Below are 16316 nucleotides of genomic sequence, written 5' to 3' on the forward strand. Positions count from 1 at the left end.
CCACACCATTGTGGATCCCAAGTCTGATATAGACAAGGAGGAAGTAGACGTGCTACGCATGGCGCAAGCACTTGCACTTGCAACTGCTAGATGCGACACTAAGCAAGGCACAGTGAAAGGCAAAGGTAAGGGAAAGAACATCCAGTTTGATGGCGTAGAACTCGTCAGCAAATATTGCGCGAAGCCAGTGCCCGCATCTAGGCAAGCCACTGAAGCGGAGGAGATTGTCTCTCCTGCCATCCAAGCTTCATTGAACAAGGGCAAGGCACCAGAAGCTGTAAAGGCAATAACCACGCCTATGACAACTGCATCGCAAATGAAGGATGTGCGAAAAGCAACTGCTGCTCCCGCAACTTCATCTTCATCCTCACCTGGTTTAACACATACTGACCTCGCAGATTCGACACCCTCATCAACGACACCACCAACGGCAAAGATGGCATCATATCAGTATTCACATAGACTAGAAGACAAAGACACCGACAAATGCATCCTTGAGCGCCTCCTGGATACCAGCATCAGCATCTCGACAAGGGAATTATTTGCGATATTGCCCGACATCCACAAACAATTCTGTGACCTCACCACCACCAAGCGCATCATGGTTGGCACCGTATCGGTCAATGAGCTAACAGGACACCCAGTTTCAGATGAGTGGATGTGCAACTACGACACTAAACACTTGCAAAGCAACGATGGTCAAGTAGTCACGGACCATTTTGCACCATTGTGCTGCATTTGCGTGACCATGATCGGAGGGCGGGTAGTCACCTGCATCCTAGATCAAGGCGCCAATGTGGTTGTAATGCCGGCCACAGTATGGAAGTCGCTTGGCGTTGGTCTGCGGTCAAACCATCGCTCAAACATGGAATCAGTTAACACAAACAAGGTCGTGATGCTGGGTGTTATCGAGAATGTACCGCTCAATTTCAGAGGAGGACCACTGTACTTCCAAGTACAAGTCATACCTTGCACAAGTTTCGAGATCCTTCTCGGTCGCCTGTTCTTCAAGCTAACAACCTGTCGCGTGTTTGATCTCCCCGACAGGGAACAGGATATTTTGGTTATGGATCCTAACACACACAAGGAGCTACACATTCCAACGCTGCCTTGGGTAAAGCGCCACGAGCACTGCACGAGCAGTGTTCCATGCCAGGAACATCTGTCAAAGGTTAAAGAAGAAAAGGGTTTTTAATTTTCGATGATCTGCATTATCCACAGGGAGACAGTACCCCACATATCCCCCAACACCGGTATTTTCCTCTGTCTTGTCTCAATCATTCTCGCATGCTTCCTGAAGCGCCGCAAAGCGTGCATGCTTCAAGTGCCCAATTATCACTCTTAAGGAGCATCCCCACATCATTTTCTGAATTCACGCAAAGTTCTGTTTCTTTTTTTTTGTCTCACATTGCATCGCAACCATCAGCACATTACGTGCATTTATCGTCAACCCATTCTGTTATTGATCAGGGGTCCATAAAGACCTTTAATTCCTATTATTATTATGATTGCGCACTTCACATGCTGGTTTATAAGCCAGTCGTGAAGAAAGTGCATACAGTGCCTACCACTATGCCACCAGAGTATAGGATAGTGCGCCAGTTACCCGAAAACCCACTCGCCGGCTTACCAGACTTACCAACTCACCCCCCAGAATTTGAACCAGGTACCTGCTTCACACGCAAACGTGCTGAAAAGTTAGATCTAGATCCAGCCAATTGGCTATGGCCTGAAGAGCTCAAGCTAGTACACTGGCTCGTTAGGGTTCACAAACTCGTGTTCGCTTGGGGCGCCTCAGAATGGGGCTGCCTCAATAAAACATATTTCCCGCCGTATAAGATTCCAATGGTACTGCACACCCCATGGTCACAGCACAACATCCCAATCCCACCTGCAATCACTGGCAAAGTTGTTCGCATTATCAAGGAAAAGATTTCATCCAGCATATATGAGCCATTGACAGCCGCTTATTGTTCGCGCTGGTTTTGTGTCATCAAGAAGGACGGCCATTCATTGCGCTTAGTTCACAACCTACAACTGCTCAATGAAGTTACTATTCGCCATGCGTCGGTTCTGCCCTTCCCTGACTTTCTAGCAAAAATGTTCGCCAGGTACACGGTATATGCTATGTTGAATTTGTATGCCGGTTATGATCAGCATGCACTTGATGTTGATTCACGCAACATGACTACATTCGGAATGCCCCTAGGGTCGCATCATTCAATGACGCTTCTGCAAGGGCACACTAATGCGTACAGGTTTATCAAGGCGATACCGCATTCATATTGCAGCATGAAATCCCTGAATTCATGTCGCCATTCATAGATGACATGCCGATTAAATCAGTAAAAACCTGATACCAGAACGTGGATGGCTCTTATGAGACCATACCCAACAATCCGGGTATTAGGCGCTTTATATGGGAACATTGCATCGTCATCAATCACATCTTGCAGCGCTTAGAGAACATAGGCGCAACAGTATCTGCGACCAAGTTTGTGTGAGCTGCACCATCTGCGACCATTGTCAGTCACAAGTGTACCTTCAAAGGGCACATGCCCGACAAATCTAAGGTACAAAAGATCAGGGATTGGCCCAAGCTGAAAAACCAGTCGCATGTGCACGGGTTCCTAGGCACATGCAGCGTCCTGTGCATTTTTATTCATAATTTCTCGCACATCGCGTGCCTGCTGATCAACTTGACCAAGAAAGATGTTCCATTCGAGTTCAGCAAAGAGCAGCGTCAAGCGATGCAAATGCTCAAGGACTCCATACTAGATTTGCCCACGCTTCGGCGGATAGACTATGAAAGCGGCCACAAAGTCATCTTAGCAGTAGACACATCATGTGTTGCGATCGGGTATATCCTGCTACAAGTTGGCGAAGATGGCAAGTGCTACCCAAACCGCTTCAGATCAATCGCACTCAATGAAGTGGAGAGCCGCTATTCACAAGCGAAGCTAAAACTCTATGGCTTGTATCGCATGCTGCACGCAGTGCACGTATATATATTCGGTGTCATCAACTTGACGGTTGAAGTTGATGCGAAATATATCAAAGGTATGATCAATAATCCCAATTTGCAACCCAACGTGACCATCAATCAGTGGATCACAGGTATTCTTCTATTCCAATTTAATCTCATTCACGTACCTGCCACAAAACATGCAGGCATTGATGGTCTCTCAAGGAGACCACATGCAGATGAGGATCCAGAGGAAGCCAATGATGACGAGGATTGGATTAACCACGCGTACTCATTCAGAGTTGCGATCCTAAACAAGAGGACACTCCAAGTAGAGTCAGCCAGCACCAAATATGATCTTTCTGCATACTTAGTGCCGTTTACGCAGCTGCCGAGGCGCTTACCAGTCTTATGCACTTCTCTTGACGTTACAGAACCAATACCAGATGATCCGCAAGTCCCGCGCTCCGAGAAAGCGCAAGCACTAGACGAGTGTATGACCATGATAGAGCAATTCCTTCTCAACTGCAAAAGACCTGCTGACGTTACAGATTATACATTTACCGTGTTCATCAATCATGTGGCACACTTCTTCGTACTCAAAGGCAACCTTTGGCGCCACAAAGCGAATGGTAAACACCAGCTCGTGGTGAAGCTGCATAAGCAATATCAGATGCTAAAACAAGCACACGATGACCTAGGTCATAAGGGCATATATGCTGTTTGCTCACGGCTGCTGTTGCACTTTTGGTAGCTGCACATCGACGACAATATCAAATGGTATACGCGCACTTGTCATGAATGCCAAATCAGGCAGACGCTAAAGCTCCAAGTACCGCTGATGGTACTGACACCCGGAGGTTTGTTTCGCAGAGTACACATCGACATGATGAAGATGCCCAAAGCAGGCGGATATGAGTATCTAGTGCAAGCACGTTGCGCGCTCATGTTGTATCCCGAATGGTGCATGTTGCGCAAGGAGAATACCAAGCCACTCATGGCCTTCATATATGAAGAGCTCCTATGCAGATGGGGTCCTATCACCGAGATCATTACTGACAACACGCCCACTTATAGACTCACTGCGGACATGCTCATGGAAAGATACAATATCCATCCAATCTGCATATCACCTTATAATTCTCAAGTGAATGGTATAGTTGAGCGCCAACACCATGATGTCTGGGAGGCCATCATTAAAACTTGCGATGGAGATGATACTCATTGGTATCAAGTTGTTCATTCCGTATTCTGGGCTGAGCACATCACCGTGCACAAGTCGACAGGTTTATCACCCTATTTTATGGTGCATGGTGTCAAGCCTATCTTTCCTTTTGACCTTGCAGAAGCTACGTTCTTAGCGCCGATGCCTGCACACACACCGTTTACAACAGCAGAACTTATCGCATGGCGTGCACGGCAGTTGCAAAAGCGCATAGAGGATCTCACCGCTATCAGGGACAAGATAATAAAAGCGCGTTACACATCTATCCGCGATTTCGAGATGTGCTTTCGCACGATGATCTGCAATTACAACCACGAGCCTGGCACCTTGGTGCTGGTGCACAACTCAAAGGTTGAATATGAGTTAAGCAAAAAGACAAAGCCATGATACTTGGGACCTATGATTGTAGTGCGCTGCATGAAAGGAGGCTCATATCTGCTGGCCGAGTTGGACAGCGCTATCTCTAAACTGCACTATGCAGCCTTCTTGATGAGACTCTTGATCATTTAGCTGATGAAGATGTCGAAGAACCCGATGAAGATGAACCAGAGCACACACCCGACGCATAGCATGCATCCACTTCCCGCATATCACCCGACATTCTAACTGTATATTCCTGCTTCCCGCATCACACACCAAAAACAAAAACAATATATAACAACAAAACAATCACAAAAACATACCATCAATTTCTATTCTCTCCGTTTTACCTTGGGTTTCGGCCGGTGACCTCAGTTTCTCTCTTATCATGTCTCATAACACGCACATTGCATTGAACATACATCCAACAGACTCTATTCTATACCATTGATCAGGCGATAATAAACTGTCAAATACATACTAAGATAAGTTAGCTAGAAGCACACGCACTACCACCCCATAGACTTTCCATTTCTAACACACGCAGCTGTGCTGCACCCATTTTTACTCATAGACTATACGCTGACAGCATCTAATATCAAGCAACACACAGGGAAATGTGAAGGAATAGATGCGAAAAAATGCCTGAAGAAGACAAGACAAGTGCGCTGCTTGTGCAATCGCCGTATTTCCTTATGACTCTATATTACTTACATGCGCTTACTCATGACTTTCTCTTACTTAATCAGGCCGGCGAATCGATTTGGACAGTGGAATTGGACACAGACATGGACATCAGACTGGACATGAAAGCACTATCACATTAAGTGCACCAGGTGCCAGAGAAACTGGAGACACTATAGTACAAGACACTCTTTGGCGCTAACAAGCGATTCTAATCTAAAAACTATCCTAAAAACTATCTACTCCTCTAGGATTTCACTGAGCTCCTTTTCCCAATTGCCCCAATTGCACATCAAAATGTAAAGCCAGTTGCTCATATGGAGCAACTCAGACTCCTGCATTCAGGAGTGCTGACGCCTATCGGTCAGCGCGACCTGATACTTGTCATTCTGAGCACAAAGCTCAGCATTCTCAGCACGAAGTCGAGTGGACTCAGCACATGCCTCCTCCAACTCAGTATCAGCATCCAGGCGAGGACACTTTGGTGCAGGTACAGCACCAGAGGCGAGTGGACGCTTTGGTCGCTGCATGACAATTTCCTTTGAAGTAGTGGTGATGGGTTCATCAACCGTAGTCTCACCCACGACCTCCACCTCAGATTCTCCAGCATCCGGTGCAGTCGTTTGCGTGGAGGGAGGTGCCTTGCACTTTGGCGCAGCCGGCGCACATCCCTTGTTCTTAGTCACGACTAAATCAACCAGCATTAGTAAATGAACATGAGAGGAAAGTACCAAGCGCAAGCCCTGCTCCTCCAAGAGCTCAGGCTTGGAGGGAGGCGATGTTTCCATGCAGACGTGCATAGTGTGGAGCACGGTGGCCCACACACGATAGAAGAACAGATAATCACGAAGCTGCAATAGAGTATTGAATTGAAGAAGAGAAGCGCGACACGTGGCCAGCTTTTATGCTGGAAATGAACCACATTATGTCAGCACAATTCTGCCCGCTCACCACAATTCATGTGACCACAGTGGACCTGCTCCACATCCGATTTGGCGTGTTCTGCCCACAATCACATGACTTTTCTCATCAAAAATTCACTAAGTCCATCCACCCCTATGTATGCTGACTGGGGACAGTCAGAAGCTAAGTTCCTATGAGATGTAGAGACTGACATCTCTGTGGCCTCATAGAGGGCTAATTCTCCAGCACCCTAATCACCTCCCAAACACAGCGCAACCCATATCTCATTTCCATGCACTTAGTGCTTCATCAGCCGCTCGTGCACACAGGCGCTTCGGTCGCGCATCGGCGCATGCATCCTTGGTTCCATCATTCGTCCTCTGTCCATCCATTCCATGTCCGTTCAGTCCATTGGTGTGTATTCCTATCTTATTCTCATGTATTCTGACATATCTCTGGCGCTTGCGCACACATTCCATATGTTTCATCACAAACCCTTATTACATGTTATCACATACTCACTTCTCTTTCCAGCTCGCTTTAGCGCTTGACTGTCATATCCCGCGTTCTGGACCCGGACCTATCACACACATCATTTCCAGACTTCCAGATCTGGCTGACTTCTATCTATCGTCCAGATCCGACCGACGTCTATCTTCCGTGCCTTATCCCTTTGTACATTCCTTCTCCAATTAGACTATACTCATTTTCCATACCTCGTTTCATTTCCGCCTTTATTTTCCTATGTTCTCATCTCCGTCTTCATTTACTGTTTTCCGATAGACTAGTGTTTGACTTTTCTATACACTCCATCCACAGCCTCGCATAGCCTCAGACTGCGCTGACTGATTCTCCATTAAGTCCTCAGTAGTATATAAACCCTGTAGAATCTTTGTACTTCCTCAGTTCAAATATTATCTTAGACTCTGCTCATTCCCTCCTCCATCCAACTTGAGTTTCTCCTCTCGTCGTCCTCCACTAGTCTTAGGATCGACTCCTATAGACTTCTCACCTCCGCCTCTACCTCTGGTAGTCCTCCGCTGTTTCCTTTCTAGTTCGGACATCATCCGGATTAGTCTTATCCCTCGTTCCCGAACGTCCGCCGGAATTCCCGCGCATCGGACATTGGACTCCGGACTTGTCCGACAACCTTCGGACATTGTCCAACAGCCCTCAGAAGTTAGGGGCACGTACTCAGGTAAGGGGCGCAGTGCATGAGCTGAAGCCAAGCCCTTCGGATCCGACCCTTGAGCACGTTCTTAACATTGACAGCACTTGAATGCTACTTAGAATATATATACTCCTGCCTCTCTGTATAATGATATCTTCTTCTTCCGACACATTGTTGGACTCTAAGTCAAAATCTCCGTCATATCCGCCAACTGACATTAAGCACCCAAATGCACATGAGCGCTGGTCTTCGTATTCTCACATAATAAACATTGTCTTATCCATCTCCCGACTCACTTAGAGTCGCTGCGCTCCACCACCTGCACACGCGCCTCGCATTCACTCAGTGCACATTACTGCACTTGTCACTCAGTAGTGCTTTGTAGCACTTTTGCTTCTCATGCTTCGCTCGTCGTTGTGTGCCTCACCAGGCTTATCCGACAGCCTGGTGTGGGTACAACAATTCTGATGGTGATTCAGAACAATGTGTTGGGTCTTGCAGAACCTAGCTGCTATTTGACCCTAAAGGGTTTCTAGACCAGGCTCAAGGCTCAGAGGAGAGGAAATATGATAGAAAACTGCTGAAGACTCAGACTCATACTGGTAACTGGTGAAAAGGTCACTTGCTTATGTAAGCTACAAAAGTGCCAACATAACACTAAGGTAAGAACAGTCTCTACAAGCCTAGCCAGGAATCAGTCCCTCCACCGGTTCAGTGTTTCCCTTCACTATTATACATAGAGGAACCTTCTCAGTAGCAATCCCCTTGGGCCGACATTAGTTCATGCACAGAGGACCCTCTGAGTATATCTCATACCACCCACTTTCCATCATTCTACATTCCTCACCTACACCAGCTTGCTGTAGTATGCTATGTAGTACTACCTCGATCATGTAACACTGTACCATCTGTAATACACTACAAGATGCTGTAAGTTGCTATAAATATATCACTACACATTGCTACAGGTACCTGTGCTACTGTGAGATGCTGTAAGATACTGTTAGTGGCTGAGGCAGCTGTGATAAATTTAGGGTTTTGCTGATGTATCTCTGATATCACTTCCTGACCCTTATTTTGATAAAGCAGTTACAAGCTCCACCTAAACAGTCTCCCTAGTTTGCTTATATACCACTCAGATACTGCTTGTATTTCTTACTTAAATCTACTAGGTTTTACCTGGAATACCCTTTAGCAAGGCCTCCAACCTTGCTATCTAAGAAACCACTGTTCTAAGGAAGCTGCTGCCACTTGCCTTAGCCAGAACAGCTTTTGCAAGCTCAAAACCACTATGTCCTACCCTGCATTATTAGTCTCCCTCTGGCCTGGCTTATCTTAGGAGATAGATGCACAATACAACCCAATTGTCCACAAAATCAGTGAAATCATAATTTAGTACTTTTTTATGTGGTCCTTACTTATTGTACTTGAATTAAACTTTTTTGCACACTTGAACCACTTTCTGATAAGTAGAAAAAGCAACCTTTACATTGCTCTGGGACATGCAGAGGTAAGTCATATGAGTTCTGTGCACCCACAACCAAACAAGTACCCCAAAAAATGCTGGGCCTCTAAGCAACCACTAACGATTCGACAATAAATGATTTGGAATGAAGGGCAGAGAAGTGTGTGTTCGGTGTCATTTGAATGTGTGTGCTGATGGATCAACAGCAGTTACTTTCTGATGCTATTTGCTAGCCTCTCCCTTCTAAGTTGCTGCAAGAAGGACATCCTGCCACTGTTTCAAGTTATTGAAGCTTAGTAAGTCTGTCCACACTATTTTTGTCAAAACTTACATTGTCCTGGGCTTGCAGGTCCGTCTTGGCGCATTCCACATGTCCCATGCTAAGTTGAGCAATTTGTTGCTTCATGGGACATGCATTTTTTGGCTGGAGCCTCCCTTTGCTGTGTGTCCCAGGCAAAAGTTGATTTTTTTGCATTCATGGGACATGCAGCTCTCACTTATGATGGTATGTTGTAGGACTTGGAGTCCTTGTGGCCTCGTAGAGGTCTATTTTTCAATGCATGTTGAAATGCTAATCATTATCCAAATCATTCCCTATCATATCCAACTCAATACGCACCAAACCCAAAAACATCGGACATCGGACATTGGACTATCAGATATCGCGTGCACTCGTCCTACCTATGTCCAGTCTCATTGCGCTAGCCCCACTAGGTGCATAGTTACTTGTTTTCACATCCCTAACATTGTTGACCACATTATTACATGTATTCCCATAGTCCGCAGTACATCATGTCTTGTTACATAGGACATCAGACCTGAAATATTGCCCTACTACTTTTGCCTATAAAGTTCCGTATTTCTACGTATCTACATAAATATTGGACTCCCCATAGCATCATCATCATCTGAGTAGAGGAGAATTGTCTCTGATGCTTAGGGTCAAACCCAATATTTCGTAGTTCTTAGTTGACATTGCAAATATCATTGTTCCTTCACTGTCTGTATCTGTCATCGTTATTATTGCGCACACCGCTTGCTTTCCTGATGCTCACTATTAGTTTTTGATACACCGAACCCGAACCCAAAAACCCAAAAACATTGGACCTGATGCTTTTGCATCAGACATCGTAATTATAGCTTCAGACATTGTTTCCCACGCTCGGATTATTGACCTCACATCACTCACTGACCCCAAAAACTATTCCCAGACCGCAGACCTCTGGGTCGAATGTACTTGTCCCGCAAGTATAGCAGATAGGCAGTGTAAGACCACAACATAAAGATATCAGTTTGGAGCCATCTTTGTATAGCCCCACTCTGTGTTGTATACCTACAACGTCTTTCCTCATCATTTTAAAATAAGTGTTTCATAAGCTTACAACAGCTCCTTACTGGAAAATGACGCTCTGCCTATTGTTTCCTGCCCTCTGCCAACCAACAATGGTCATAACCTCTCAGATGCCTGCTACCAAAACACTTCATCCTCCTGTGGAACAGAATGCAATGTGCACCCTGTGCACCCTCATCCACCCTGGCCCAAGCAAGCCTGGGAGCTGTAAAGCTTATCGACAAGTCACACACTGTGTTTCATTCCTCAAGAGGTTCTATATCCTTTCAATTCTATCTGTGGTCTTGCTGATCAGTCCTTCTCTATAGCATATCACCCTCCATTCTTCCATCTGCCCTCTCGAAAGTCCATTCTTCCCATCTGGTCATCTATCTCCCTCTCACTCTTTCCATCCAGTCATCCATCTCCCTCTCAAGAGCCCATTCTTTCCATCTGGTTGTCCATCTCCCTCTCGAGAGCCCATTCCTCCCATCTGGTTATCTGTCTCCCTCTTGAGAGCCTATTCTTCCCATCTGGTTGTCCATCTCCCTCTCCTGATTATTCTAGTCATCTGCCATCAACCTGCTATGCTCATTACTTGTCTTTGGTACCCTCTGCTCTCTCTGCTTACCAGCCCTTATATTGTTGACTTTGGACTTTTTTCACTCTCCATAGGCTCTATTCTTTGCAGTTGTTACTCACCATATCTTTTTTGTTTCAGAGGTCGCTTATGTAATGTATTTGTTTCTGTCTCATGTTATCAATCTGCAATATGATCAGCTTCCACCACCATGTCTGAGACCACTGTGCAGCCTGTACCACCCTTGCAAAATGTCAATGAGGAAGCTGTGATTGAACAACAGGTCTTTCCTCACACTGCAAGCATGCTGGTATAGTTCTGAGCTGATTCAAATATAGGTTTCAGATGAGATGCTCCACCTCGAGCTGGAGGAAGCTTCTGAAGTTGAAGCCAAGCTTGACATTCTTTTGAATGAGGGCCTCAATGATTTTCCAGATAATGATGAGTCCAAGATAGCTCAATATGCTTCTAACATTGTACAAAACAGCATTACTGATCAAACCTGTACAAAGCATGTTAGGTGACATACTAATCTGTGCTTTGCTTCGAGTAATTCTGACTGCTGGGCTAGGATCATTAAGGCATATATTATATTTCATATGAAACAGACACCAAACTGGGATCCCAAAGTGGTGACAAGGAACACACCATATGATGTGTGAATGTTCATCACTCAAAAATATAGACCAAAGGCTGATGGCTATGAAGGACACAAGGTCAGTGGCCCCTGTCTCTGTCTCCTTAACTACCAGTGGTGATGAGCTCATCTACATATTTGTTGCAGTTCTCCACTGCAATTTCAACTCGAGTAGCCCTTACACTGTGGTATCACTCTGTCTGACCATCAGAGAGTATGGTGGAGTGGCGAGTCCATAAGACAGGGCAGTGGTGAGGATCTCCCTTTTCTTGCTGTCCACTGTCTGACTTCCTGATCAGTTCTGGCCTTCCAACAAGATTTCATGCTGTGTCTAAGTTCATAATTGGTCTTGAAAAGACCAAGGCAAGGCAGGGCGAGGTCTCCCAGTCAGCACAGGCGCTTTTGCTGGATGATATGTACTGCCTCCATGACTATTGCATGATGCACCATAGTCTGAACAATGCTGATCGACAATGTGGGATTGTCCAATATGTATGTCTGGTGTTCTGGTCATGTTTCTTCCACTGACACACTAGCCAGATGGTCTTTCTCTTTGCATGGCTCCTTGTGTTTCGAGTTGAGGAAGCATTGAGCCTGACATTTGAGATCATTGATGCTCTCCCTAATGAAAGTATGATTTTTTTTTTCATAACATGAGTAAGGGATACTGACAACCTCCTTCAGGAGCATACTTTGATGTTGACCTTGGCATACATAAAAATGCACAGACTGATGTCTCTCAGCGGATGCATCTCTGTGCAAATGACAAAGATTCAAAGATATGCCCCAAGCGGGCCTTGATCAGACTTGTAGCTCTGTATGGAGAAAACCATGACTGCACTGGACTCTTGTTCCTGGTGATTAACATGAATGGTACAGTGACCACTCAACCACTGGTAAGCTCCTTCCACTTGCCAAATGATAGGTGGCTGAGGACTCCCTTACTAGTCTTCCACTACCATTAGCTGAGCACTTGCAAAAGACCTACAGGGCCTTAGATATAAGTCCTAGGCATTATATAGGACACACCCATTCCGCCAAGGGGGGTGTCAACACCACCTTTGAGATCAAGGCTGGTCCCCTGGTATGGTAGCTGCATGGGGTGGCTGATCACAGGTTGAAGCAGTCACCATGTTCAGATATTTCTCTACTTCCACAATGACAATCATGAACACATGATTGATTTTGACCGCAATGATGGAAAGCGGGTACACCAAGGATCAATGGGTCTGCTAGTGAAGTAGGCAACAAATGTGATTATAGTGTATGTGTAAATAATTCAATGTCCTCAGTATATCTCCTTTTCAATTGCCCTCCATATCTCCCACCAATTCATGCCCGACCACTTTGCTTCCCACTTTTGACTACAGAACCTACCCTCATCACTGTACTTATCACTTACCATGAGCTCAGCAAGGTTCTTATCCCTCCGACTGATGGCTTCATCAACTTTCTGCAAGGGCTGCAGGTGCTCGACAGGTGCATTGTGCTTAGCCTTCCATTTCAACAACTTGCCATTTACCTCTGATGTTATTTGGATTCTAAAAAACCCAAAAAAGCAATCCTTGTTACCACAGAACTCATCCTGAAGCTGCAAGTACAGCCGCTCTTGATGACAGACAGTACACTTGATGGACTGCCAAAGTGAGATGGCTGCATGTCCTGTGCATGGCCCATATAGCTGCTGAATGCGAGCAACATCTCCAGCTTCAACCTGTGCAATGACATCATGCAGTGAAGTTGCACAATTGAGCACTACAATGTCAGCTTTGCAGGCTGCCAACAGCACTGCTTCATCAGACTGAGCAGGTGCAGCTACAGTTGGTGGAGTGCTGGTGGCAATGACTTGCACCAAACTGGTTTGGTGCATGGATGACTAATCCTCTCCCATGAGCCTGATGCCCTATAAATCATTATGAAACAATCTTCCTTTACTTTATGGTTTAGACTGCAGATAAGATTTTCATTTCATTTCTCAGATGGACTCGGATAGGCTAAATATTTTTTAATTTTGCGATAAATTCTGCTTAGTCAGCAACAATGATGACTCAGACTGAATCCCACACATGTCAGGTAACTGTGAAAAATAGTTCTTGCATGAGTTGCCTTGTGGGAACTTCCTTAAAAACCCTAAATACACAGCTCACGTCATTTCTACGGTTAATAAAGTAACATCATAACAAGACACCAACAAATCATGAATATTTCTCTTACATAACATAATCAGTTTGTTATTTAATATTAGTCACATGATACTAAGTCATATGACTCTAACAGTCAGGTGACCTATGACCCTAAACCAAATCGTGACAAAGCAACCTCTTGAGATGACTAAAGCCTGATGACATAAATTATAATGCACATGACCAACAGTAAATAGTTATTGGTACAATCTGACTAAGCCTATCTCCCTTAGAATGTGGGAAATAGTAGCACAGCCACCATAGTTTATCTATATAAGACCCCACTTTTTGCCAATAAAAATATGCAAAAAGGGAACATTTAAGCCCCACAAAATGAAATTGAGTGTGAAGTGTGATCAGTACCAACAACAGTGACAAGAGCTGTTAAGCAACTAACTGAGAGGTTATTGTGAGCAACATCCAGCATCGCCTTTAGCTCATCATCAACAACTGTGAAATATCTTGAGCTCACTGTGCTCAACAGTGAGCAAACTTTTTCTTTGATTTTCTACTGGTGAACCTCTAGCTTCTTTCTTTTCTTTTCTTTCTTCTCTTTTCTTTCTTTTTCTTTTTCTGTTTCTTTTTGTCTTTTTTTTTTTTTCATTTGTCTTTTTTTTTTCAGTTCATTCACGTCTTAGTGTCATTGTTCTGAATTTGTTCCAGGATCTTTGTGTTGTCTTTACATCCATCTAAGCACAGGCTTAGTGGGAAGACTTCAGAAGTTGATAGTGACACTTGACCTCACTCATCTGAGTAGTGATACTGAGCCAGGGTTTTCTTTGTCTGCTAGACTTTAGTTGTTGAATAGGGGACTTGGTACTGAAATCCAAGGACATCTGTTCCTGATTCTGTTTAATACTCATCATGAGTTCCTTGGCAGCAGGTTCAATAGTGAACTAAGAGTTCTACTGAGCATTGATTAGTCTTGACCTTTGATTCTACCTGTTTGTGCTGAGGGGGTGATTGTTATAATTTTGCACAATTTTCTGTAGTAAATTTATTACGAGAAGCATTGTTACTGAAGGAAGGGTTTCTATTATCATTCTATTTTTTTTATCAGTACCATACTGTTGGGCTGACTTTTCTTTGTTCTCTAATCACTGCCATACCATTGGAGTGATTCATTTTCTTTTGTCATCACCATACTGTTGGGCTGACTATATTCCGTTTATTTTCTATTGCATCCATACTGTTGGATTGACTGGTATTTTTATTGACCTCACAAAAGTACTTTTGTCTGAACATAGCTTGGGGAAGTGTAAACAGCCACCCATGAACAACCACGTTATCAGTCATTGGTATTTGTCTGAATCGCTGATTGTAGAGGTATTTGATTTTGTAGGTGTTTATCTATAGATCATCTATCTAAGAAGACAGTGACAGGTGACATGGGCAATGGTGGCTGTGATGAGAGTGTCAATGTTAAGAATGTGCTCAAGGGTCGTATCTGAAGGGCTTGGCTTCAGCTCGTGTGCTGCACCCCTTACCTGAGTACGTGCCCCTAACTTCTGAGGGCTAACGGACGATGTCCGGAGTCTGGAGTCCAATGTGCGGGAATTCTGGCAGACGTTCGGAAACAAGTGATGAGACTAATCCGGACGAAGTCCGAACTAGAAAGGAAACAGCGGAGGACTACCTAAGGTAGAGGCGGAGGTGGTAAGTCAATAGGAGTCAATCCTAAGACTGTCGGAGATGACGAGAAGAGACTCAAGTCGAATGGAGGAGGGAATGAGCAGAGTCTAAGATAATATTCGAACTGAGGAAATACAGAGACTTTACAGGGTATATATACTATGAAGGACATAATGGAGAATCAGTCAGTGCAGTGCGAGGCTATGCGAGGCTATGGACGGAGCATGTGGAACACCTAACACTAGTCTATTGGAACTTAGTAAAATGAAGACGGAAATGAATAAGGGACGGAAAATAAAGCACACTAACTGATAAGGGAAATACTAAAGGGAAAAGGCACAGAGGATAGAAGCTAACCGGATCCGGAAGTCCAGAAGTCCAGAGATGATTGCGTGATTGGTCCAGGTCCGGAACACAGGATATGACAGTCGATAGCAGTGGTGTGGCAGCAGGAGAAGCCTCTGTCGATATGCATGAGGCTGCTTGATGGGGTGGCAGGCTCGAGAGAGATGGTGATGGGTTGAGTGCAGGAAGCAGTAGCTGTGGTGGTGTATCAGAGCTGCAAGAGATTCCCTGCAATGTTGAACCATCAAAAGTCAGAGATGATGAATGAAACACAAAATTAGACAATTGACTTACAAGGTGGATGATGGAACTTGCACATGCTTGCATGACAGCATGAAATCGAAGCAGCATGATGAAGGCATCATGGTTCCCTGATCACGCAAGGTGTGACAGTGCATACACACTGTCATTTGTGACAGCAGGCAGCAGAGGAGATTCAGGAAGGGGATTTGGCAGTGCAAAGCTAAGCTGGGTGGGAATGGAGGTGATTGCAAGTTTGAGGAGCTGCACATCGAGTGGATTTGGTATATTTAGATAGGTAGATATGTCAGTTTTCAGAGCAAGGAACACAGAAAACTCACCAGCAGACATCGAGCAGAGCAGGTGTTACAACGCAAGGTCATGTGCGACTTGGATAGTTCTAACAGCGACAACCATGACAGTGATACTGAGTGCTGAGAGTCGTCAGCCTCTACAGAAGAGCAGAGGTTGCATACTCAAACGTAGCTTGCTAGGTAAGCAAGGGATTATGCAGAGATAATAGTAATACAGACAGAGAGAGGCGTCTCTGAAGGTGTGAGTCAATGTTGAGCAAGTAGCTTTAGCAGGACAAGGAG

At 44.9% G+C, this 16316-nt stretch overlaps 2 protein-coding genes across 2 annotated transcripts; one reads left to right on the forward strand and one right to left on the reverse strand.

Moving 5' to 3' along the window:
* Positions 1-5575: 5575 nt before the first annotated feature.
* Positions 5576-6034, reverse strand: F5147DRAFT_649684 (uncharacterized protein; the record flags this gene model as incomplete). The annotated part of the gene is made up of 1 exon (XM_041433363.1): positions 5576-6034. One exon carries the CDS (start codon positions 6032-6034, stop codon positions 5576-5578), a length of 459 nt encoding a protein of 152 aa, XP_041297024.1.
* A 4860-nt stretch (positions 6035-10894) lies between these two features.
* Positions 10895-12289, forward strand: F5147DRAFT_769766 (uncharacterized protein; the record flags this gene model as incomplete). The annotated part of the gene is made up of 8 exons (XM_041441073.1): positions 10895-10966; positions 11022-11203; positions 11255-11339; positions 11392-11534; positions 11620-11812; positions 11861-11951; positions 12005-12216; positions 12269-12289. 8 exons carry the CDS (start codon positions 10895-10897, stop codon positions 12287-12289), a joined length of 999 nt encoding a protein of 332 aa, XP_041297025.1.
* Between the last annotated feature and the right edge of the window lie 4027 nt (positions 12290-16316).

This window comes from Suillus discolor (assembly GCF_016758755.1).
Source record: "Suillus discolor strain FC423 chromosome Unknown F5147scaffold_8, whole genome shotgun sequence".
Lineage (NCBI taxonomy): Eukaryota > Fungi > Basidiomycota > Agaricomycetes > Boletales > Suillaceae > Suillus > Suillus discolor.